Here is a 27,500-nt window from a genome sequence, read left to right on the forward strand (position 1 = left end):
CAGTATTCTAGCTAAGTAATCAGACCCCCCAAAGTTTCTCACACACACAGTTGGGTGGTAATTTCACATAAGGCCACAACTTCAGTTTGCTGTCTTCTGCCTGCAAAGCCTCTATCAAGGCATTTTGTGGGATGTGGGTTAAAACTTTTTAGCAGTAGTTCTTACAGGGATATATCCCAAAAGCCTTTTGCTATACTCACTAGGAGCCAAGGCGAATACATATCTTGCCAAGTTACCAGAACACAATTATGTACTTCTTGCATCCACAGAAAGACTATAGTTTTCATTTTGTTTAATAACCATTAAATACTATTCGTGTGGCTTTTTGCCTTTGAGACTGCAAAATTCAAAGAATGATTCATGGTAACAAGCAGACAATCATTAAGTGTCTTAGGCCTTTCACTCATCTGATATGACTAATTCTTGGCAAGATCCTTGCCTAAATAATTTTCATGTCTTTCATCAACTAGTACCATAAAAAATGTTAAGGCTTCAGGCAAAAATCTTTTTGCATTTGTGCTAAGCTCACAGAAAGCAGAATCAATTACAAATCAATGGCAATGGCAATATACTCCCTACTTAGAATTGCTAATACAGTAACCTCAATAGTAAGAAGAGCAAACACCAAATGCTCTGATCTTTGTTATGTCAGACATGCTCCCAGTACATTATGTATGTCAACTGGCTCAATGCAAGTGATGTGCTGAATGTTTACTGGTGTAGTGGGGACTGGTGGAAGCCTGGAAGGGAAAAGGGAGTTGACCAAATGACTTTAGTTTGGATGATGAAAAATATGCACTGAAATGCCCTCAGTCCTAAGACTTCACTTGCTGTTGATGTGTGCGACTTGATTTGCACAAAGTTTGTGATGTTTATGTATGTACGTTGGCGGTGTTAAAATCACTTTCCTGTGTACTGTAGTGAGAGGTGAAAGAAGTGGGGGATGGTTGGATGTGTATGGTGCAATTTTTACTTAGTCCTGTATGAAAACTGCGATTTCATGTTTTATGTACAAAAGCATATCCAGCTGATTATAGTGCTGCTGTTGAGTCTGAATCGCTGACAAGATCACTTACCAATAATATACAGGAAATATAGATGTGTATGAAAAGCAGGCCATAACCCAGAAAAATATTAACTGTAAAACACTCAAGAATGGAACTAAACATGAAAGTTCGGTGTAACTGTATTTAATGAACATGAAACCAAAGTACTTCATTAGTCAGAAAACCTATTAGAGGGTCAACTGAAACCGAGCAGCACAGGGACAACAGGTAGTTGGACTTGGATTTTGAGTTGAGCTGTTTAAGTTTTGAAAGCATTTATGCATGCTGTATGCAGATGCCACAATTTCAACTTGTGCAGATGCAGTTCTCAGTGAAGCTTCTGTATCAGCGCGAACATTTAAAAAAAATCTACTGAACTATGTTTTTATTCATATTTGACAGCTGTGGGCTGGTCCAACAAGGACAAAGTGGCCCCTACTAATTCAATGAATGAGATGTGGTATGTGGGATCCAAGAGGGCAAAGCAATTGCACTCCCCCCCAGCCCCCCACAGTCAAATAGGACACTATGTATAGTATACTGGGTAATTCATCACCAGTAGGTGCGATGATGCTTTGTACTATGGCAATTAACGTTTTCCTATGTTACTTTACTTGCTTTACGGTAGATCTAAGCCGGCATTCCGCGGCGAGCCCCCCACCCCACTCCATAGCTAATACGGCAAAATTGTAACCAATAAACACCCCAAAAATTGTAACCAGTAAACACCCCAAAAAATACCAACCTAACGTACCGTAGGGGTCGCCGCGGAATGCCGGCTTAGACCTACCCGGCGTTAGGTAACTCAATTCGTGTAGTCTTCAAAGGTCAATTAAATCAGAGTTTAGTTACAGCCGGCCGACAAAATATTACTTTAAATTCTTGTAAAGCAAGTAAAATAACATAGGAAAACTTCAAATGCCATAGTCTAGCTGACCGCGGACAGCCGGCTTAGAATTACCGTGCTAAAACACGGTAGCATTGCTAACTTGTCACTGGTCGCCTATTTTCATGAGCTAGAATACTTATCTTACTCTGTGGCCAAATCCATATAAGCTGCCTATAATTACTGAGGTAATTTTTTATTTCTGTGATTTTTGAGTTTGTTACCATAAAATCTCTATACATACGTGCCAGTGCATAAATTCTTATCATCATCCCCAAAGTAAAATAAGCGTTCCATTTTATCTTCCACCTTTGCCGTAAGCTACAACAGGCAGCAGGTGCCTTCATCTTAACTTTGCACGTATCCTTACGAATACAATTGCCATACATGTTACAAAATACTGAAGGATTCCTTCAGGGAACTTCTGAACCTGGTAGGTTCTCAAAAATCTAACTCAGGTCACCTTAAACACAGTTTCCTACGACGGTACCCACCGAAAAATTGTTGGACGTAGGCTACCCTATGCCACTTGAGTACAAAGTTCCCTAAGCATTTCTGAAGGAATTGTTACACAAAACTCAATTATTTCTTACCTTTTTCGGCCATTTCTGGATTTCATACGTAGCTTTAACTAATTAACAGTTATTTAACAATATAGTACAGCAGGGTTTATCACAATAAGAGAAATATAAAGTTGAAGTGTACTGCTACCTTCCTCAACGACTGTCTTGTATACACCGACAGTAATTGTCTTTGACAGAACGGAATTATTGGAACGAAGCGAATGGTTGACACAGTTACCAAACAGTAATATTCTAAAACTTTTTCCGAACTAAAATCGACTTTTATCAATTTAAGTTCGGTAAGGTATATAATAAATAAATTACGAACTTGGAACATTCGACTGATTAACTGGACAAGAATGCAATTCTCTTAAAATGCGATTTTCGCTACTGTTTTTATGGCAGCGTATTTTGGAGTGCAAATTATTTTAGGACAAATCTAAGACTTTACCAGTGGTTCGAGAATCTATGGTATATATATATATATATATATATATATATATATATATATATATATATATATATATATATATATATATATATATATATATATATATATATATATATATAGTGATAGAATACATTGACAGAAATACACGAAAGAACAGGCAAAAGGTATGAAGCAAAATGACAGTTTTCTCTATACATCTAGTTTATTGTTGCTGTCTAGCACAGTGTCCACTTTTTATAGGCTACACACAAGGACAGACACGATTAACTTTACACGAATGCTAGACTAGCTTGATTTATGGAGTGGACTTCAATATCATCAGTTTTCATACACAAGGCTTAACATAACAAATTACTTTTGGGAGGTCAATTTTGTAATGTACACTTTCCAAAATATTCTTCTTTTTTTTATCTCATTCAGGAGGGGAGGGGGTTGTGAGGATTTATCAAATATCATCCACTTGAAATCTGCCAGAATCCTCCCACTGCACACATACACGTCATCAAGATTCATCAATGGAAGATACATAAATATCAAAGAAGAAAAATATATATAACATACACTTTGGGATGTGATGCTACGTGTTAACTTATTATTAAAATTACTAAAAGACAACACAGTGCTTTTTATTTGTTACTGTTTTGCCTGGGACCTCTTCCACTGTTAAAATGAAAAGATATCTGAAAAAAGTATGAGGATTACAGGGAAAATGTTAATAACAAAAGACTAAGTAACAGTTGTATGTGTCATGAGGGAATCGATTTTTCAATATTGTACAATACCAGTTTTTTTTATATTTCCATGCCATTTTTTTAATTACAAAACCAATTTTTTTTTTTTTTGCTACGACTAAGCCATACCACCTGAGGAAGAGAGAATGAATTGCAGACTTTCTCCCATGTCTAAATAATGTCTTCATGTCTTTTATTTCACATAGGAAAAAATGAATTATTCCAAATGTCTTTCAAGACAAATTTCAAGTGCCTTTCATTTAAGGTCAAGTCTACGTCAACAGTCATTACTTCATTTTTTTTCCTTAATTCATTTTTAATTTTATCACATTCCTTTTTCACCGGGGCTATCACTAGACACCAGTCCTACAAACCCTATGCTGAGCAGGGGTAAGAACGTGGTGTCCTTCTCTCTCTCTCTCTCTCTCTCTCTCTCTCTGTCTCTCTCTCCTTTCTGAAAAGATAATATTTCAAATCGGAGAGAAGCTCGCCAAGCTAATTCTGCCCAGAACGAGAGAGGTGCACCATAAAACCGTCAGTCATTTCGCAAAGACTTGTTACCATGTAACTTGGTGGATTTATGAGGGGGGCTATGCCCCTTCCACCACACTCTTATCCACAAAACCAGTGCTAAGCACTCCTTTGGAGTGCATCCCTTCACTACACAAAACAATACAAAAATGGTCTGCTTCGACAAATTCCACCCTATCTGGTGCCGTGGACACAACTGCAGTTTAGTGCTTGTGAATCATAAAAAAAGTATACTGAAAGTAAATAAAGTACAGAATTTCAGGTAATTGCAAAGTTGGTATCTTCACCATTAGCAACAATGTGAAATGGTGACACCAGAAACTTTTAGAAAATAATGTCTGAATATTAAAGAAACAAAAATGTTTTAACAAATTTTGACAGAGGATTAAAAATAAAAATTCGTAAACTTCGAAATTTACAAAGCAACGTAAAGTCATTAGCTAAATGAACATCCTAGCTACCTGCAGAGTGCAATTAATCTGTCCAATCGTAGCACTGAACATCAATGCTGTCCATCATAAGTACAATCCCTTAAGTGACAAATGCAGAGGTTCACATCGAGGCCTATTATATTTTTTTATGACAGAAAACATGACGTGCTGAACAAAACTTCTATGTTACTGCACTGTACTGTACTAGCGTAGGCAATGATGCACACACGAAATACGAACCTTTAAATACACTGCAAAGCAGATATTGAAGATATTTGATCCCTCGGAGGGAATAATCAAACGAGATATTACCTCACATCTATCAGAAGGAATAAATTCTTTTTCTCCAGCCGCGTCATCCTATCTACAGTATATGAACACAATAAGTAAAAATTTACATCCCTTTGGGATCAGTTGAAATGGAAATAATGATAAGTCATTATACTATGAAAAATACAAGTCCATGTCACTCTGTCAGTCCGTTAGTCTACTTTCAGTCAACGCCATACAAGTATTTGCATAAGACATTTTTTTTTCTAAATTTTTCGTTTGTACATAATCACTTAAGAATTGAAATCTCACTGCAGCTGCAAACATCTATTTCAGCTACAGATCAGCACAGCAAAATACACCTGTTGCAGCTGCACAGATTACATACACCGTGGGCGTTCAACCAACCAACTACTTGGAATACCGTACACTAACTGCAGTCGTTAACACCTACATATTATATTCTTCCTTTTTGTATGAGCACATTAATTCAAAATAGTCAATACCACACGCCTCAGAGAGGCTTCCTTTATATGCACTATCTATCACTTTAAAAAAAAAACACAAATGCTGGCAAAACCAAGTCCTCTATGAATGTCTTTGAATCAAAATAAAACTAATCACATGGCAGAAACATTTTGTTAGACATAAATTTTTTCTTTCTACCAACTTCACTTTGAGGGGGAAGGGAGGGAGGGGGAGGGGAATACACTGAAAGGAGGAGATATACTGTATATTTATATATATATTTATATAATACACTGCTCCTGGCAGAAGTGAGCAGTATACCTTCTGTTTTATAACAGTGGAGAGACAAAAAAAAAAAAAAACTAACAGACTGCTTGCCATCAAGGAAGCTATTACATTTTGATTTCGAAAATGAATTTTCCAAAGTCTTTCTCTTTTTTGAAATTAAAATGAACTGTCGATAAAAACCTGCAACAAAAAATGTACTGCAAACATTTACAACATAAAATTACATTACTGTGTTAACCACCTTTGATAACAAGCAGACACATCAGCCAAATAATCTTCAATTAAAAAAAACAATATAATGCAAGCCTTCAGAACTTAAAAATGTGAGGTAGATCAGAGAAAGTACTCATGTTTGTACTGAAAAATGACTATTGTATACTGTTAATAGTGAGCTATATATCAGCCAAATGCTTTGGCAGGAGAACAACAAGTTCGCCTTGATGAGCCCAGACCTTCGTCGTGTCTGGTTTCAGATGCCTACTTTTCCTCAATTTGCAGTAACTGAGTGAAGGAGTGAAGGCTCTCTATGGGAAGAACCCCGTCTCATACTCCTTCAGTTTTCATTTCAATACAGCTACTGTAAGAGACATCGAAAAGTATGTCCTTCATACTGGCCATGACAATTTATAGAACCAGAACAGCAATACGAACTATTTAGTTAAACACAGGTTCTTCTTCCACCTTGAAAGTCATCAAATAATCATCTACAAAAAGTAAAACTATTCATTATGACAACAGGGCTATGGGACTGACAACATAAAAAAGAGGCTGCTGTCCAAACAACAGCAGAGTTCACAGCGGAATGTCCTTCTCCTGCCACAGCAGAGGGCTTTTTACTGGTCAAGTTGCAATGTAAACAGGCATTACAGTTTACGACACAGGCCAGAGCACAGGGAGCACACGATCTATAAAAAACACGTTTGGCTCTATATGAGGAACATGTGAAAATCAATGTATTTATATAATATACATTTATATAGATTACATGATAATTCTAAGGGGTTGAGGACCACACGTCTTAGGGATGTAGACGATACTACTCTGACTGGCTGTATTATCACATGAATCATTTAAGTATACACAGTTAATATAACAATTAATAAAAAAAACAAAGCCTCTCTTGGCTCGAACTCGTAAAGTAGTACAGTACAGTAGTAATATTAGGAACACAAAATACATTATTATACATTAAGGAGTAACTGACCTGTGGAGGTAGGGTAATGATGTCCATATTAAGGAATAGGTCGAGGTAGATCCTTGGGTCTGAATATTGTCTTTCTATTTGTGAGAGGAATGGTGAGTCAGTAGTCTCTCTCTCTGTCTGTACAAGTGAGGGATCTTGTTAACGCAATGTTCTAGACACAGAGAGAGAGAGAGAGAGAGAGAGAGAGAGAGAGAGAGAGAGAGAGAGAGAGAGAGAAATATTCTTCACCAGAGAGTGTTTATCACAAACCACAGTGAAATAGAACAAAAACGACAGATGGAACGAGAGAGAGAGAGAGAGAGAGAGAGAGAGAGTATTGTATAATAGGATGATGTGCCAGCAGGTATAATAAGATAGGTGACTAATCAGGCTGATTTAACACCCGGGCAGGTGATGATTGATTACCTTACGTGAAGGAATTACATACCTGTAAGAGGAGGAGGAGGAGGAGGAGGAGGGAGGAGGAGGAGGAGGAGGAGGAGGAGGAGGAGGAGTAGGAGGGAGGTCCTATTGTTCCAGCCCCAAATTTACTGCGTGGTCCTCGTGACTACAAGCCATATTATGTTATTTACCCTTTAATCGAAAAAGTCATTCACATCTAAGAACTAAGTTACACGTAAACTAATAATGAACACACACATATTGCAACAACTTACGCCAAGGAAACGAAAAGAATCACAAAAAATACGCATTTGTATCAGTAGTCCTGAGTTAAGCAACAGCAATCGTATGATGTACATACAGTGAGAGAGAGGAAAGAAAACAAGGAGAGAGTAACCATGATGAGATACATGCCATAAGAGAGAGAGAAAGAATGTGAGAGTGAGAGAATGAAGACAAGAAAATACAGAAAAACTGCATTATCAGGGATTATTGTGCTAAGTGAGTTGCTTACTGTCGTTCCTTAACCACACACACACACTTGAGTCAACTATGGAGACCTTAAACCATTGCTTCCTTTGCTAATTCTTGATTGCCTTCCTTTTTTTTTTTATCTTTATCTCGAGAACATACAAATATACACATAACTAACTATAAGAACTGTTTCTCTTGGGTTCTACAGGTGGTAACGCCCGAGTGAAATACTTATAGTGAATGTTACAAGTACTTTACAGTACTACAGTGCTTTTGCTTAATTTTTCTGTGATGAAGACAGCTTTATGTCCTTGGGAAGTGACACTGGAAATGTTTCTTCACTGCATGTCTAATCTGTCTCCACATCTCAGGCAGAATTGATAAAAAGAGTTTCTGTGTTGATTTTGTGAATCTATGCCCCTGCTAACAAAATCCTGTCAAGTGGTTTAAGGCTTTGCTATAATATAGATCAATAAAAACAAAAGACAGACATGCCAGAGATCATCATGAAGATCGAGTAGATCTCACTGGAATGTGTGGGATGAATGAGTTCACTCTTATTCAAACGTTTGAAAAAGTTTCTCCCCTTTTTTTCAGCAAGAAGGAAAAATAGGTGTGGGCTCCGTCAGTCATGTGAAAAGGTTTGGACTAAATTCCATAAGGTGTCTGGGATTAAATATCAAACTCCCTACCATCGTGTCATTAGTGTACCTGCCATTAAGGTAAATGATAAAACGCCTTGATATCTATTTTGATTCTGAGCATCTCCCCAGTGACCCATCTTTCCTTGTTACTTGGTAGAAAGGACAGAAACCAAGGAAATATATTATCTTTCTACGCTTGTGGTTACAAACTACTACTGCTTGCATCCTGAGATAATAATGCCCTGTTTACAGAGCAGCAGCTGAAGAATAGAATTTGAGAAAAAAATAATTATCATCAATAACCTTGTGAGAAAGAGAGTGAGTGAGACAGAGTGAAAGAGGGAGAAAGAGAGTGAGAGATAAGGGAGAGAAAAACACACCTGCATTTTGGAGCACCGTTATCACCGGAGTCGTTGGATGGGTTGAGAAGCCAATGCATCCTTCATTTGAGCAATGTCAAACTACGTGAAGAAGAAGAAGAGGAAGAAGAATCATAATAAAAAAAAGACTGCTTGTGTGAACTAAAAAAAAAAAATATAAGGTATATAACGCTAAATCACACCTCGGATAAGAGTACAAACTGTAGCTAGAGGGAGGGAGAGAAGTTGAAAACGTATGCCTCTGCGTTCTATGAAAATGATTGGATACACGTCTTGATTCCTGAGTTTGTTTTCTGGTTACTGACATTCCCTGAATTGCCTGGAAAAAATGGCATTCGAAGAACTACGAAACTTCAGCTACACATGTCTTATGTATAGTTCGTGAATTCCTAAAGCTGATGCTCTTGTGAGTACCTGGGTGATGATATATTATGACTAAAGCTCTTGACTAAATGAACAGATCTTCGCTTACGCCGTCATGGGCAAACTTCTATATATTTGGTCGTGGTATGATCAAGGAGAGGCATATGAGTTTATGCTTACTTAGTATGAGACTGGAAATCCAGAGCTATCCGTATAAAATATAGCTATACAGCTTTGTACGTTGGACTTGGAAGATACTCCAAACGAGTCGAGAAACTAACATGGCTAAAAGCAATGAGGTGTGCGAAGTCTTCAATAAAATCTAGTGACCTAGCAAAGGTGCTGATAACAACTAGAAGGATACAAAACATGAGGTAGATGAGAATGGGTGAATACACACCCAATATGAATACCTGAGCATCTTGTTCTTATGTCGCTTGCAGTTATATATTCTGCAATGCAGGCCAGGAAGGTATGACCCAATATACTTTCTATATATTTATATATATTTATATTTATATAAAATCTATAATTCCGTAATGAAGCACCATCGTAAAAATGAACAGGATGGTCGTACGTAAGAAAAAAAAACAATAGAATAAAAAATAATGGGATTAATTCCTCCCTGCCCTGTTCCCTGATACATGTACAGTACAGGGGTGATGAGGTCCCCTGTTGGGGATTACACAAAAAAATTAAAAAAACACATTTCTGCTCCCTGGCTCTGACCGCTCGTGCTTTGCTGGAGGGATACTGTTGGCATCTATAAAAATAATACTGTACATCTACAAACATCTTGTGCATGCTTGCTTTGTTGAGCATAAGGCACCCACACCGGAAAAAAATCATTCACTATTTTATGAACAGAAGAAATGTACCAATCCCTTTTCTTGGAATTGTGTTTACTCTTCTATAAAATATAACCATTTCAAATAAAACCTACAGTTAACAAGGTCCATATGACAACTCCATGCTTATACTATGGTACTGGGATTATGATATTAGCACACTTGAAGCTACAAGAACACCGGCCATGGACCATACATAACACAGTTTAGCGTGCTTCAGAAGCACAGCTATATGAAACCCTAGCACAAGTCCAACAGTCTGACTATCACTAGCATTGTCTACAGCATACCAACAACACTGTGGAGACTGGCGAGTATGTGACACCTCACTTGTCAGACGTCTACTGCTTTTCCCACCTACACATGGATACCAAATGGCCTAATGGGCCTTAACATGTACACAGAGCACCAAGTAGCACCCAGACTTGCAGTCGCTACCACATGAAGGCTCACGTCAGCTGGGGCCCACACCTAGCGAGTAAACACTGGCATGGTATGCCAATTTCTGGTGGGGTTTTGAAAACTAGCAACTGGTCTGGCGTGGCTATACAGGTGGTAAGGGCGTCTACATGGACGGTGGAGCGCCACCTGCACTGCAGTTCAGGAAGTGCTGGGCTGCCTGAAGCAGGAGTCTAAGCTGATAGGGACGGATGCCCGTTATTCCGGATATGGAGGATAAAGGGCACGACGCAGTTGAGCAGGTAGGGCCTCAGGTCGTGAGAAGTCCACATTCTGGTGCTCCCTTGCAATGTGACAGCGAACTGTGAACCAGCGAGTGAATCCACGATGGCATATGGGACATGGAATCCTTACGCCTTTATGAAAACATCTGATGTGAGTTCGTAAGTTGTTCTGATGTCGGTATGACCGTGGACAATATGGGCACTTCACCAGCTCTGCTGAAAAGGAAGAAATAAATATTACTAAAGTCTTTAACTGCAACAAAATCAAAACTAACTGTATATGTAAGCACAAAATAACTAACTATAGGATTTACTTAAAAAAAAAAGGGAATACGACTACAAAAAGGTGTAAAACTAAAAGTAGTAACCAGACTAACAAACTAAACTGTCGAGCATAACTACGTACACTACACTACACTACAAGGGGCAGGCCTCAGGCTACGAGCTCGTTGTGGCTGGGGCTTCGGCTTTCCTATTGTTAGGAATGTTAAGTCTGTGTACTGTCCTCAGGTGCAAGTTTCTGCTGAAGTTGTGCTTGAAGGTGGATCCACACAGGGCACAGGTGAATACACGACGGCGTTGAGCATGGTCGGTCCTGACGTGACGAGCCAAGGAGCTCTGCACTGAGTACGAAGCGCCACACACCCCACACACGTGCCGCCCCCGGGCATGTTCAGACCAGTGGGTTCGCAGCTCTGTGAGGGAAGTGTAGCTCTTCCCACAGGTAGAGCACACCCACCCTCCAGGGGGTGCATGGGGTTCCTCACCTCCTTCCAGGAGTAGGAGGGGTGGTTGCCCACCTCCTGGATCCCCTTCGCCCCACACCACACACTCTGCAAGAAACAACACCACCAGTAAGCAGCCACCCCGAGGCTAGAGCGTCAAGATGCCGCCCCCAAGCCTTTTGCGCTCTTGAAAATCTGGCCAGAGCAAAGATCTGCTGCCACAATTTCAAAGTCAAAGGAATGGGGGCTCAGGTTAGACTGATGCCTGGTTTTTTGAGTACCCGGACCTGATATTGACAGGTCACTCTTACTGTGGTGTTCTTTCTCGCCGAGATCATGCAACATGCAAGAATACCATGCACCAACCAAGCAAATAAAGCAAGTGCTCACTATGCAGGCAATGTTTAATTCATGCACACATCAAGCAAGACGGTGGAGATAAAATCATGTGCATTTGATGCCCAGATGATTATCAACTACGCTGTGCTATTTGCTATTTAACCCTTTCTGCATAAAAATGATCCTGAACATCAAGAAAAATATGACACCGTGAAATAAAAGTTAATCATGCACATTAACACTTGAGGTTAGGTCAATACACTAGGTTACAGTCATCAACCCACTGAAAATGTTAGGAATCTATAATGAAAAATCCTAGTATCAGAAACAAAATGCATTACACTTTGCACCTAAGGTTCTCTATGTAAACAACGAAAAGCTTTTTTTTTGTAAATAAATAACATGAATAAGCAAGACAAGCAGTACAGTGGTAGTTATGGAAAGATCTTAACTCATATTAGGAAGGGGATGTTTACTCATGGTTAAAAAAAGCATGTATAACTAAACATGTGATCCAATTACAATAAATTACACAACTAAAAACAAAGGAACTACCTTGGATGAAAATAGTAAATAGCTAAATAAAACTAGTTGATCTGATTTCATACGAGAAAAAGTGAGAGAAAAAAAAAACATTTAACGTAAGGGGTGGCTTTGCTCTTCCTGACGACGACTATAAGGTACGCCTTACCTGTAGATGTGTTCCCTGACGAGGACGTCGAGTGGGATCGTTGGTGAGGGGACGTGGTTGTGATCTCGGAGGTGCCATTGTCTCGCCCTCCAGTGTTGAGGCTGAGGTTGTCATCGTCCTCTTCCCCAACATCCTCAGGTGTGAGAAGTTCTGTCTTGCTGATAATGGATTCTGCAAACGAATGGATTCGACATGAGCGGTCTGGGGTTGCGACTTCTTTGGTCATGAGGACCTTGCAGGAAATGAAATGAGCTGCTTTGACAGAAGGTGTGACAGTTCTGGCTTCTAGATTAGAGCCTTAGACCTACATTTCTTATTCCCTTATTCAATCGTTACCTAGGTTTACACATAAGACCCAATTTGAGGAATTTGCAGGAAATGAAGTGATCCACTCTGACAGTGGGAGTGACACTTCTGACTTCCAGATTAAAGTCTCTGGCTCACATTTCTTTTTCCCTTGTTTATTCATGACCTAGATTCACACATCAGACCTAATTTGTTCTTCATTAAATCTGTGACTGTAATATTTCCGTCTCTGTGGGTCTAGTTTAAGAGGACTTGCAGGAAATGAAATGACCCATTTTGACATTATGAGTGACACTTCTGACTTCCAGATTAAAGTCTTGGCTTACATTTCTTATTCCCTTGTTTATTACTGACCTAGATTTACACATTAGACCTAATTTGCTCTTCATTAAATTTGTGACTTTATAGTGATTTCCAAAATTGATCTCGTTGGCTTCTGGCAAGTTGTGAACACTGAGAAGGAGCACTGTTCAGGTGTTCGAAAGTCTTTGTTTTATCTTTTGCATATTTATTCAATTTATTTATGCAATTGTGGATTTTTATTACATAATGGAGTGGTCATTATCAATGCAATTAACTCATCGTCTCAACAAAAACAACAGTAATAAAAATGATAATTATAATAATGAGCTCCCCTCAGTTCTTCAAAATTTGCCACTGAAGTCAAAAGATGAGGTAGAATCGATGAATTTTAAATCACACTAGAAAATTCATGGCAATAATTTGAACATTTCATTTTGATATGTAACAGAATATGGTGCCTATGTTAACCTCGAAGAAAAATTTAGAATTAAATTCCGCGGTAATTAAAAATAACATCATGATTAAAATGAGAACGTAACTTTTACCTTGTTAAAAAAACAACTTTACAAATAAAAAATTAGGGAGGTCTTTATATATTTTAATATTTTTGCTAGTGTGAAAAGTTGGCAATATCGTTTTAGAAGAAAAGCAGGGTTACCTAGTCATAAAAGAGGACAGTTACCAATCTGGAAAACAGATTATGGCATCCATTTCCACAAAATTCCTTTGGCACAAATTATTTAAGAATAATAAAAAAAATGACTGATTGCCAAACACCAAAACCAAGTTCCTTTGCAAAATATCGTGAGTTCTGATAACTAGCAAATAGCTAATGCGTTCATGATTAAACTTACAACAGATAATAACAACCGTTGCATGCGTCAGTATTGTTAGGCTTATCAGGAAATCTTATCGGATTAAAGGCTTAAGACGAAACAAGACGTCCTCCTACCTTCCGAAGGTGACAAATTATCTTTGGGACTGATGGAGGTCTCATCTTCGTGTCTCCGATCTGATTCTGGGTGATTAACGTCCCTCTCGTTAACCCCTCCCTCCTGGGAGTGAGGCTTCTCGTTCTCTCGCTCCCTCTCCCTTTCTCTCTCCCTCTCCCTCTCCCTTTCTCTTTCGGACAGTCTCTGGTTTTCTCTCTCGCGTTCTCTCTCCAGTTCACGGTCCCTTTCTCGTTCTCTCTCCCTCTCTCGTTCTCTCTCCCTCTCGCGTTCTCTCTCCCTCTCGCGCTCCCTCTCCCTCTCGCGCTCCCTCTCCCTCTCCCTTTCGCGCTCCAGGTCATGGTCCGTGGCTCCCCTCGGGGGCCACACGGGGGGATGGCGGTCCTTCTCGTCGAGCTGTTCGTAGTGCGAGGGAGGGGGCGGAGGCCCCAGTTTGTGCGGGTTGCGTTCCAGCATCTTCTTCGAGTCGTGCAGCAGAGGCAGCGAGAAGGGGAGGCCGAAGGGAGGCACCCTGGAAGAAAGGGAATATGAACGAAGGCACAGCAAAAGAAATGAAAGAGGCTGCAGCTAGGGGCCGAAGGGACGCTACTAAGACCCTCAAGTAATGCCTAAAGTACACCACGTGAGGTGAACTGGCGGCACTACCCGCCTAGGGAGATTTGAGTGAGGCACACGGGAATTTCAGCTTTATTTCCTCTTGGACTAACGCCGGTGGATATCAGATTAGATGATGGATCACGAAAGGAATAAAATGGCTACTTTTTAAAAGATTCAAATCGGCCTTGGTATATATTTAGTCACAGGAAATATAAAGCGAAATTATCCTTACAAACATAAACTATCATTTCCTCAACATCTCAACATCTATTTTGAGTTGCCTGTTGCTCTCCTGGGCAAACGATGGCGGATGTCAGATAAAATGATGGATCAAAAAAGGATTAAAATGACTACTTTTTAAAAGACTCAAATCGCTCTTGACAGATATTTAGTCATGGGAAACACAGTGAAATCATCCATACACACAAAAGCTAACATCTTAACATCTCTAAATAAATCTATTTTGAGCTGTTTGTTGCTCTCGTTGTTTATCCATTTACCTAGTTTTTACTTTATTTGCATTTGCACTTATGGGCATTTTATATTAATAACAATAATAATAGACAGGAATAAGAAAGTGAAATCATCCATACACAGATAAACTCGTATCTCCTTAACTGTTCAAAATCTATTTTGAGTTGTTTGTTGTTCTCGTTGTTTATCCATTTATCTAGTTTTTACTTTATTTACATCTGCATTTTAGGGCATTTTATATTAATAAAAATAACAGCAATAAATATTAGCAGGCTGAAACTTACCCTAACTGGGGGACCATTTTATTGTGGTCCGGAACGGGAGACTGAGGCGACGTCCTAGGGGGCAAGAGACTCGACCCAGCCGTGGGGTCGTACTGATGAGGGTGAGGCGACCTCGGCCGCACCAGACTGCCGGGGAAGAAGGGCGGCGCGGGAAGGGCGGGACCAGGGCTCCTGGAGGAGGGTCGCGACATGAGCGACGACGAGTAGAGGAGCGACCTCGCCGGCGTCAGCGAGGTAGAGCCAGGGACCTGGGAGCCGGGCGGGGAGGCCGGACGGCGAGGGTACCCGCTGGGGACGATGCCGAAGTGGGCCAGCTCCCTGACGTCCCTCAGGTCGGGCTTCAGGTCTCTGGAGGAGTTGCCCCTAGGGTCGCCGCGAGCCTCCTGAGTGACGGAGAGCGCCGAGGTCTCCGCTGGGGAGGGTTTCGGTCTTTTGATCGGAGGAGGCGTCGAGGACGACCCCGAGCCGTCTCGCAATCGGTCTTTTTCTCTCAATCCTCCCCCTCCTCCTCCTCCTCCTCCCCCACCTCCTCCTCCACCTATTCCTCCCCCTCCGTCGTCTTCCTCCTTATTGGCTACATCCGCTAAGCCTTTTATCTGAAATGGGGATGAAAGATAAAGTAAGGAAAAGGGGAAATTTTGGAAATATATAAGATTAGTAAATGTCTATGCCATGAACAAGAGTTCTATTGACAGAGAGAGAGAGAGAGAGAGAGAGAGAGAGAGAGAGAGAGAGAGAGAGAGAGAGAGAGAAACACGCAAGCAATTTTACCTTCAAAGTCTCTGCGGTCTTGAGTAACGACGACAGCTGGTCCTGTTCGATGTTGACCTCGCCACGGTACATGTAGTCGACCAGTGCCCTGAGGTCAGCGTATCGGGTGCCATCGAGGATGATGACCGGCTGCTGGCCCTCCGGAGACGCCTGCAGGATGCGTTCGAAGTGGGCTGACGACGCCAACAACACCAGCTTGTGAACTCGAAGCACGTGGCCTGTTTAATTGGGAGACGTTAGGGTCATGTTAGGTCAAAGTTTTTTTTTACTTAATAATTTGCAGAACAGGTCGGTTTGACGGTTTGGGTCATATGTGGTCAGTATCACTTTTTGGTGGGGTCATGTAAGGTCAAAGGATTTAAATTTTATTTATTTTTTCATTTCATAACTTGCAGAACAAGACAGTTTTGGTCATATGTGGTCAGTATCACTTTTTGGTATTCTTAGAGCATATGGACTGAAGCTGCATACAGTATATATCAGTGCGTAGGCAGAGAAACAAAGAAACAAAGAGACCAATCAATTGCTGATATGTCCTGATTAGATCTGACTAGATTACGAAAAATGATAAACGATGGAAATAAGTGAAAAAATACCAGAACCTCAATGAGGCATATATTACTTAGAGTTAGAAAGTAGAACGCTTTACGACGCAGATAGAAAGAAGACTACACTTTCTAAGCAAGAAGACCCAGGCAGACCATTTTACGAGAGCTACGATCGGCCTAAAGTTGCTTAAATCTCGTATTTCTTTAAATTTACTTCGTATTTTAGCAACGCCAAGCAAGCATTGCGTAGAAAATAAGGGGAAAATATATCTCCTAAGCAAGTACATAAAGAAAAACAGGGGACACTGTCTACTAAGCAAGTATATAAAGAAAAAACAAGAAACACTATCCCCTAAGCAAGTAAATAAAGAACAAACAAGAAACACTATCTCCTAAGCAAGAAAATATAGAAAAGCAAGAGACATCACCTCCTAAGCAAGTAAATAAAAAAAAAACAAGAGATACTATCTCCTAAGTAAGTAAATAAAAAAAAAGCAGATATCTCCTAAGCAATTAATAAATAGAAAACAAGAGATGCTCAATTAATAAATACAAAACAAGAGATACTATCTCCTAAGCAAGTAAATAAAAAAAAAGAGGCACTATCTCCTAGGCAAGTAAATAAAAAAAAAAAGAGACACTATCTCCTAGGCAAGTAAATAAAGAAAAAAAGGAGACAGTATCTCCTAAGCAAGTAAATAACGAAAAAAACAAGAGACACCATCTCCTAAGCAAGTAAATAAAGAAAAAAGACATTATCTCCTAAGTAAGTAAATAAAGAAAACAACAAGGCATTATCTCATAAGCAAGCAAATAAAGAAAAAATAAGATGCTATTTCCTAAGCAAGTAAATAAAGAAAAAACAAGAGATACTATCTTCTAAGCAAGCAAATAAAGAAAAACAAGGCACTATCTCCTAAGCAAGTAAATAAAGACGAAAGCAAGAGACACTATCTTCTCAGCGAGTAAATAAAAAAAGAAAGACACTGTCTCCTAAGCAAGTAAATAAACAAAACAAGAGGCACTACCTCCTAAGCAAGGAAATAAAGAAAAACAAGGGACACTGTCTCCTAAGCAAGTATGTAAAGAAAAAAACAAGGGACACTGTCTCCTAAGCAAGTATGTAAAGAAAAAAACAAGGGACACTGTCTCCTAAGCAAGTATGTAAAGAAAAAAACAAGGGACACTGTCTCCTAAGCAAGTATGTAAAGAAAAAAACAAGGGACACTGTCTCCCTAAAGAAAAAACAAGTATGTAAAGAAAAAAACAGGGACACTGTCTCCTAGTAAAAGAAAAAAACAAGGACACTAAGCAAGTATGCAAAAGAAAAAAAACAAGGGTCTCTCTAAGCAAGTATGTAAAAAAGAAAAACAAGGGACACTGTCTCCTAAACAAGTATGCAAAAAAGAAAAAACAAGGGACACTGTCTCCTAAGCAAGTATGTAAAGAAAAAAACAAGGGACACTGTCTCCTAAGCAAGTATGCAAAGAAAAAAAACAAGGGACACTGTCTCCTAAGCAAGTATGTAAAGAAAAAAACAAGGGACACTGTCTCCTAAGCAAGTATGCAAAAAAAAGCAAGTATAAGCAAGTATGCAAAGAAAAAACAAGGGACACTGTCTCCTAAGCAAGTATGTAAAGAAAAAACAAGGGACACTGTCTCCTAAGCAAGTATAATAAAAAAACAAGGGACACTATCTCAAAGTAAAAAAAAAAAAGGGACAGTGTCTCCCTAAAGCAAGTATAAATGAAAAAAACAAGGGACTATCTCCTAAACAGATCTCCTGGAAAGTAACAAAAAACAAGGACCTCTCTCCTAAAGAAAAAAACAAGGGTATCTATAGCATAAAAAGAGACACTATCTCCTAAGCAAGTAAATATAGAAAAACAAGGGACAGTGTCTCTATAAGTAAATAAAGAAAACAAGGGGGGCTTATTGCTCTCTGGAAACGGAACATAAAGAAACACAACCTTTCACGTCTTGAGCTAAATCTGAGGCATGATTCTTCGTGGTCAAACTCGGTAGGCTTCAGGCATCAATAATAGTCAACAGTTATTTTCTGTACTAGTTACAATGTGTCAACGCTACGGTCAGCATGGGTATCCATCTAATAGGCCTGTCAGGAACACCTTTGATTTTAATGATTGTAAAATGATTCTTCGTGGTTTGTCGGTATATTTTAGGCATCAATAATATCAACAATTATTTTTCTGTGTCTAGTTACAATGTGTCAACGTTACAGTCATTATACGAGCGTTTATCGGTAATAGTGGAATCTATCTTTAATATGTTAAGTTGCATTATGATGTTTTATATTTATATATACATATATATATATATATATATATATATATATATATATATATATATATATATATAACTTCACTGTGTATAATAATAATAATAATAATATAATAATAATAATAATAATAATAATAATAATAATAATAATAATAATAATAAACTGATCTCTACGTAAATTCGACGGATTGTGCTTACATAAATAGACTTTCGACTACTTAGAAATACCAGTTGCTCCCTGTGAAGAAATTAATGTCAAATTTTACACAGACCAACACTTACACATACACAAAAACTTGCTTACACACACACAAACACTTACATACAATTGCACATATACATTTACATACACACAAACACAAACTCTTATATACACACAGAAACACTTATATACATTCATACATACTACACACAAAACACTTAGATACAAACACTTACATACACGCACACACGCAAAAACTTACACACATACACACAAACATTTACTTACACAAACACTTACATACACACAAACCATTACATACTGACAAACAAGCAATTACACACTGACACACACACAAACACTCACACATACATTTACATACACATACAAACACTTACTTGCACATTACACACAAACACACAAACACTTAAACACACACACAAACACAAAACTTACTTAAAAACGCACACAAACACTTACGCACACACACTCTAAAACAGCGTCGCCACTCAAACCCCTCCTTGCCACATTACCTTCGCAGAAGAGCGAGACGTCGGCATACTGATGGGATGTGAGGACATTCTCGAGGACTCCCAAAAGGTTGTGCTGGTGGTTGTTCCAGCGTAAGCAGTAATGCTGCTGAGGTCCGTAGCTGTTGCTCATTCCGGACCCGGCCAGACCTACAAGGAAGGCAGAGAGAAGTGAGAGGAGCTTTGAGGGAGATGGATTGATATTACGTGTTGGTTATAGAGAATGAGCGAATGAAAGATGGGAATAATGTGCATGTATATGTATGTAAAAATAAGAGAGAGAGAGAGAGAGAGAGAGAGAGAGAGAAAAGTTGAGGAGATGAAGTATGTGTTGGTTACAGAATGAGAGAATGAAAGATGTGAATGGTGCGTATGTGTGTGTGTGTGTGTGTGACAATGTATATATATATATATGTATATATATATATATATATATATATATATATATATATATATATATATATATATATATATATATATATATATATAATGTAAACCTAAATGTAGTAACTTGGAAAATAAATAGATCATTACATTTAATGTGTATACAAAATGGGATAAATATGAAGCTTTACACAAAACTAAATAAATTACACAAATATTGAAAACACAAGCAGTAAGGTAAACCTTAAAGTTATATTTAAAGTAAACCTTAAATTTATATTTAAAGTGAAACGAACTTGCAAACAGATATAAGCCAATGAATCAATGCACGATGTTATATAAAACTACTAATTAAAGAACTTATTCGATAACACGATTAGATTACCTGGCTGAAAAATCTAAATATCAGCCCAAGCAAACTAATTCGTTAGTTCACCATCAGTATCATATGTTAAAATGATAATCATTACTTAATACATGATGTTAAATTTTTACTCATGGGAATACCGTATGCTGAAGATGCGCAGCCAATTCTGTATATTTAAATCTATCTATCAGTACCGGATGTTTAAATCTGTCAATAATTTATCATCAGTTCTCACTGGCCATAAAATATGTTTGCTCATGTCACTGATGTAAATTAATATTAATTTTGCAAAAAAATTAACATATTACCAGGTTAATGATTCGTGCACTCAGCTCAGCTATAACTTACAAATAAGGAAGCAGATTACTATAAATATGTTATGTATGACCCTATCAATAAAATAGAAAAATGATTCAGATATATTATTTTGATTACTCTTCAGCGTCAGGAATTGGGGAAATGCGAAATTTTCGCCGTGTATGACCCTAGGAGTTGTGATGTCAGGCAACATTGCAAGAATATAGAGAAAAATAAATAATAAAAATTTTTTTTCGATTTCAACAGCTTTTACGAACGAACACAAATAAATAAACCAATTCCGAGCAAATTACCCTTCGGTACAAATTAACTAATTCGGAACAAATTAACCAATTCCGAAAAAATCAGCCACTTCCGAACAAATTGACCAATTCCGAACAAATTAACCAATTCGGAACTAATTAATCAATTCGCAATCAATTAACCAACACGAAAGAAGTTAACGAATTCGAAATCAGTTGACCAATACGACAACAATTAATCAGTACGAAACGAATTAACAAATTCATAAAGAATTAAACAACACGAAACGAATTGCCAATTCGTAACGAATCAACCAGTGCGAAACAAATTAGTAAATTCGTAACGAATTAACCAACATGAAACAAATTAATCAGTTCGAAATAAATGATCCAGTTCGAAATGATTTAACCAATTCGTAACGACCTAACCAACACGAAAAGAATGAATCAATTCGTAACATATTAACCAGCACGAAACGAATTACCCATCCGTAATGAATTAACCAACAAGAAACAAATTAACCAAATCGTAACAAATTAAACAGCACGAAACAAATGAATCAATTCGTGACGAATTCACCGATACGAAACAGATTAACGAACAGGAAAGAATTAACCAACTCAAAAAAAAATTTAACCAACACCAAACAAATGAACCAATTCGTAACGAATTAAACAACGTGAAACAAATTAACCAACTCGACACAAAAATGCTTTGTCATGTAACTCTGCCAAGAGGGTCATCAGGAACGGAGTGCGGAATGTCTTAATAATATCTTCACTAAATTGTTTGAACTTGAAAAATAATACACAAAGCGTTTTCGACCTACTAGATTGCTATATAGCAAATCAATGCGGTACTCTAACTTTTTTACGATGTAACTACAAAGTCTCTGATACTTTATAGTTACTTAAATGTGAACACAATACCCAATAATCGAGTATGTATATACAGCGAAAGTTGTCATTTAGAATTTGCCAAGTTTACGGACTAGCGAGTAACTAGATTATCATTCGAGTTTTAAAAAAAAAAAAAAAAAAAAATATATATATATATATATATATATATATATATATATATATATCAATAAACAAATAATGATGAGCTTTTTGAAAAAAATCATCTATTTTCAGACGACTTAAAAAAACACATACTATTCATGCCAACAGCACAAGTATGAATGCAGTGTCCAAACTCTCTCAATTATATCTCTCTTTTCCTCTACAGTCAAAGCGAAAATATACATTTGACAATTGGATATACCAGGAAAGGATCGACATGACTTATCTGCACTATTAACTGGCGTTGCAGAGCAGGAAAAGACAACTGAAATCGCCAATTTCTTATTATGTCTACGATGGATTCGTAAGATGACTCTTTGATAAAAAAAACTTGTTCATTGGCGCCTCAGATCTGATAACCGGGATTTATCTTCGAAGAATAAGTACTTCCATAGTTACAGTTCTTTATAAACATCTAAAAGCAAGCACGTTTTATTCTTAAGAATACATATGTAAATATATACATATAAATTATGTATTTTTTTCGTGTGCGGGAGTATATATGCTAACAGATATCCCATTTCACTAAAGGTTTAATCTAAGAGAGAGAGAGAGAGAGAGAGAAGAGGTGATATTTCTTAGAATACTGAAGTAAATACATATACCACAGAAATGTATTTTTTTGTTTGCAAGCAGAGTCATCTGCGCTAACAAAAATACCCACTTAAACTAAGAGTTAAGGTTAAATCTGAGAGAGGCGATTCGCAAAAAAGCCAGATCTTTGGTGACAGAGTACTATTTTCAGTAAGTATCTTCGCAACATTTTGAGTGACAAAGGAAGTGATCTGTCAAAAAACAAATGGCGCCCAGGCACGACAGAACTGTTTGTCTTGCTTGTTCTGACAAAGACAACAAACCACAAAAAATTTCAAAACGTAACGCTGGGACGTTTTCTTTACTCGTTTCAGTTTCGGTCGCGACAAACGAAGACGGAAAGAATATTAACATAATTTTCCGAAAATGATATTAATATAAAAAGGTTATCACATTTAATGTGTATACAAAACGGGATAAATATGAAATATAATTAAAATATAATCTTGAAATATAATTAAAATATAATTAAAATATAATCTTGAAATATAATTAAAAGTTACTTTTGGATGTTAGTAATGTCATTCGTAATTGAGACCCGATTTTTTCTTTACTTGTTTTAGTTTTGGTCGCGACAAACAAAGAATAATAACAGAATATTAGTGTAATTTTCTTAAAACATTTCTTGCATGAATGATAATCGTTTCCAAGCGTGAGACCATTTCTACTGAATAATAAGATAATATAATCTTGAAATACAATTATAAGTTACTTTTAGATGCTACTATTAAAACCGTGATCAGCAACGCATAATTTTCTACGAAAATGTCTCACATGAAGTAAAGTAATTTCTAAGCGTGAGACCACTTCTCCCGGATAATAATGTACTCTTGAAATATAACTAAAAATTACTTTTAGATGCCATCATTAAAACTGTGATCGGTCGCGACAAACGAAGAATAATAAAAGAATATTAATATGATTTTCTGAAAATATTTCTCACACGAATATTAATAATTTCCAAACGTGAAATTATTTCTCCCAGATAAAAATATAATCTTGAAGTATAATCAAAAATTACTTTTAGATGCGATTATTGATACCGTGATCGGTCGCGACAAACGAAGCATAATTAGAGAATATTAATATAATTTTCTGAGAATGTGTGTCTCACAAGGATGATAATCATTTCCAAGCGGGAGACCAAACCTACCGAAAGAAAACAATCTTGAAATGTAATTAGAAATTAATTTTAGATGCTATTATTAAAATTGTGATCCCCAACACATACCGGCTCAATTTAAACATGGCGTAATTTACCTTCCGAAGAAAGCTGGACGCTCCCGACCAGTTCTGCAAATGAGAATCGAAACTGGAACAAGAAAATGGAGTTCTGGAAATCAGCCAACCAGCTTCTCTCTCTCTCTCTCTTTCTCTCTTGCGCATAACCACCCACAATCCCACTTTCCTCTCCTTCCTCAATGCCCCCATTTCATCGTTACAGGTTGCAAGGGCAATAAGAGGAGAGGGAAACGTTTGGGTCCACCTTTATGGAGCCATTTTGTGGTTAGGGGCGCTTACGCGTTCGCCATCGGGTTTTCTAGGGTTTGTACTCACTCTCTCTCTCTCTCTCTCTCTCTCTCTCTCTCTCTCTCTTGAAACCATCGGCTGTTCGTTAAGGCACCTTGACAGACTCGCCCATACGCTTCTCGGGCCCCGAGAGATGGACTAGGTCAAAACTGTCAATCAAGTCGGCCATTAAAAATAAAAAGGAGGTGTGGGGTGGGATCCTCTAACTGGTCCTCCCACGTCATAAAACCCAAGAATTTTCAATGGCAGAGAATCCTATTACAGGACGACTTTCCTTTCTGGAAGGACTTTTACTGCTTCAGGAGGAGAATTTGCAACCTATTTTTTCCCTTTCCTGATACTTACAAATCCACAAGAACTCAAAAGACATAAAACGGGGAAATGCCCCTCCTAGGCCCCACTTAGACCCCTCCTTCTTCTGACTTCGCAGACGTTTCTCCAGGACGCATAATTAGGCACCAGGATTTTGGGGTATTGCAGAATGCTATAAAAATCGAGGAGGGCTGAAATCCAACGGGGCACACACCCACCTGCCTTCTACCCTTCCAGTCCCCGGGTCTCACAACACCCACATAACCCTAACTAGACCTTGGAGCTTTCTAAAAAGGACATTCGGGACTTTCTGGGTCCGTGGCGCAAAACTCGAAGGACACCAAAGAGTTCCAGAGGACACCGATTGGACTTCCTTTTCGGAAGGAGCAGATGGGACTCGGGACACTTTCTGTAATTCTCTGCACAAAGTCAAACATCTCTCTTTGACTGAAGTACTAATAATACATTATTACACTCATAAACTAAAAAAAAAATATATGAAATGGAAGAAAATGTAAACTATTATATTAAATAGAAAAATACATTTGTTTTTAACTGGTCCTCAAATAATCATTACTACACTCATAATATTCGCTGGACGAATTCAAATACATCTATTTTTAACTGAAGCTCAAATAATACATCACTAACTAAACTTATAATCTAAAAAAAGGAAATAGAAGAAGAGGTAACTCAGTATAATAGGTAAAAAAATTCATCTGTTTTTAATTGAAGTTTAAATAATACACTACTAAACTTATAATCTGAAAAAAATATGAAACTGAAGGAAATGTAAACCAGAATAGTAAATAGAAAAATGATAAACAGGTTCCTTTTGAAGAAAACAAGCCAACTAATGCCATTCCGGTTCATAATTAATATATCAAAAATATGATTTTATTTCTTTCCAGATATATTTCACCGACTTAGTGATCTGAATATGTGGCTGGAATTTGGCAGTTTTTAAATAAAAAAACAAACTCTATGTCAAGTTCCCCATAATTAAGTCGCATAAGGACATCAGCGACTAAAGACTTGAAAAATTTTTCCTTCTCAGATATGCTAGAAAGGTTTTTTCTTTATGTGTTCACAAAAGATTAATCCACGAGTAAAATTTATTGATATATCCTTCAATACTGCATGATGCATCTCACGTATTTAAAAGGCCATCCTTTCTCTATTTGCTTTGGCAGAATTGAAGAAAAAACACATGCTAAACCAACTATCTTCGCAATCCTCTTCAAGATGTAGGTATGAAAAGCACATAAAACGGAAAAAACTAATACAAAGCGAGATATATAGTTTTTCGTAAAACAAACACTCGATGGAAAAATCTTTACCCTGTTCGGCTGAAACATCTTCTTGGGTGGAGGAATGAATTTAACAAGGGCGATTCCCCTGAGAGAGAGAGAGAGAGAGAGAGAGAGAGAGAGAGAGAGAGAGAATATCAAATGGACAGATAGGGATGGAGAGGAGGAGGAGGAGGAGGAGGAGGAGGAGGAGGAGGAGGAGGAGGAGGAGGAGGAAAGGATGAGGAAGGAAAAGAGGAGGATGATGATGAGGACGAGGAAGAGGAGGATGAGGATAATGATGACGATGATGATGATGATGATGATGAGGAGGAGGAGGAGGAGGAGGAGGAGGAGGAGGAGGAGGAGGAGGAGGAGGAGACTTATAAAGGGCTGCATCAACAAACGCATAAACAGAAGGAAAAAAATAATGCCTGATGACCCACAACAAGAAGAACTATTATTTATGTGGACAAAAATTAGGCCATCATAAAAGAAATTTATCTAAATAGTTGTAGATAGAGTCGACTAACCGCGAAAATTACATGTTTCTAAAAATTTGGAATTATAGGTCATGAATTTTATTCCTAAGGGTTAAGTATAATACGATAACAAGTATCTTTTCCCGCTAAATACACACACACACCTCTTAGAACTTTCAATGGATGAAACATGAATTATGACCCATACTCCCCTTTTCAATGTTAACAGAACATGAGGATTTTTTTTATATAATTTTAATTTGATTTGAAACGGTTGTTTTAATGCTTCGATGGCCATCGTAGTTGTGCCGGCGCCAGCATGCGGAAACCAATCAATCAGTTACTGGATTGATGTCTTACAGCTAACTGTAATTTCTGTAATCAATGTATGTATATATTAATATAAACAGATATTTATATACACATACAGTATGTATATATATATACATATCTATTGTACAGTATATATATATATATATATATATATATATATATATATATATATATATATATATATATATACACATACATATACACACAGTAATATATATATACATACATATATGTATGCATATATATATACATATATATATATATATATATATATATATATATATACATACATATAATAAGAATAACAATAACTGAAAGTTTAAAATAGCAGACAAGAAGAAGTTGTGGAAATATCAGTTCTGATCCCAAGGTGAAGCTGACATTGAAAACGTTGCCATAAAGTAATGCAAGAAAAAGGGAAAGTACACAGACCATAAAAAGAAAAGAGGTGGGGGTGGGTGGGGAAGGCGGACAAAATGGGAAGAGGAGGGGAGGAGGATAGTGGTAAAGAAGGGGGGAGGAGGAGGAGAGGGATGGGGGAGGGGTTCGAAGGCAGCATCATCATCGCAGCAGTAGTAGTAAAAACGAAAAGTTCAACCATTCCTCAAGCCTCGTTACGGGGTCATTTTGCCTTTCGACATAAATGTCACTCAGGGAAACATTAAAAATACCGTCGTTAAGTTAATGATCATTTTTGGATTTAATTAAAAATCCCACGGCGAAATTATCGTTTATTTTCTGGCCTCGTTTTTATGGCCGACCAAAAATTTTTTTTTCGGGTGTACTGTGGATTTTGTTTCTGTAGGAAACGTTTGAGTTATTTTTTTAATGTTATTCTGTATACCTGTCTATTTATCTATATAGTTATCCTATATATATATACATATATAGTACATATATAAATAACTCATGGTCACAGAATGA

At 37.7% G+C, this 27,500-nt stretch overlaps 1 protein-coding gene and 1 long non-coding RNA gene across 12 annotated transcripts in view; both read right to left on the reverse strand.

Annotated features, from left to right (window-relative positions):
- LOC136834353 (uncharacterized) overlaps positions 1 to 2,733 on the reverse strand; it is a 21,131-nt gene extending 18,398 nt beyond the window's left edge. The window contains exon 1 of one of the 2 annotated variants that reach the window (XR_010851755.1): positions 2,644 to 2,733. This is a non-coding gene — a long non-coding RNA (uncharacterized lncRNA). Of the gene's footprint in view, positions 1 to 2,525 lie in introns of both variants that reach the window. The other variant, XR_010851754.1, reaches the window with a different exon arrangement.
- Positions 2,734 to 3,129: 396 nt separating this feature from the next.
- The window catches only part of LOC136834354 (zinc finger protein chinmo-like), a 219,188-nt gene continuing 194,817 nt past the window's right edge, over positions 3,130 to 27,500 (reverse strand). For 5 of the 10 annotated variants that reach the window (XM_067096862.1, XM_067096863.1, XM_067096865.1 and 2 more), the window contains 7 exons: positions 19,667 to 19,813; positions 16,083 to 16,300; positions 15,312 to 15,907; positions 13,959 to 14,467; positions 12,398 to 12,568; positions 11,049 to 11,475; positions 10,718 to 10,855 (listed from right to left, as the gene is read on the reverse strand). In XM_067096862.1, the coding sequence (XP_066952963.1) occupies positions 11,081 to 11,475; positions 12,398 to 12,568; positions 13,959 to 14,467; positions 15,312 to 15,907; positions 16,083 to 16,300; positions 19,667 to 19,813 (2,036 nt within the window). In that variant the 3' untranslated portion in view covers positions 10,718 to 10,855; positions 11,049 to 11,080. Of the gene's footprint in view, positions 10,859 to 11,048; positions 11,476 to 12,397; positions 12,569 to 13,958; positions 14,468 to 15,311; positions 15,908 to 16,082; positions 16,301 to 19,666; positions 19,814 to 27,500 lie in introns of all 10 variants that reach the window. The other 5 variants (XM_067096867.1, XM_067096870.1, XM_067096871.1 and 2 more) reach the window with 2 other exon arrangements.

The sequence above is a fragment of the Macrobrachium rosenbergii genome, chromosome 53, assembly GCF_040412425.1.
Source record: "Macrobrachium rosenbergii isolate ZJJX-2024 chromosome 53, ASM4041242v1, whole genome shotgun sequence".
NCBI classification, from domain to species: domain Eukaryota; kingdom Metazoa; phylum Arthropoda; class Malacostraca; order Decapoda; family Palaemonidae; genus Macrobrachium; species Macrobrachium rosenbergii.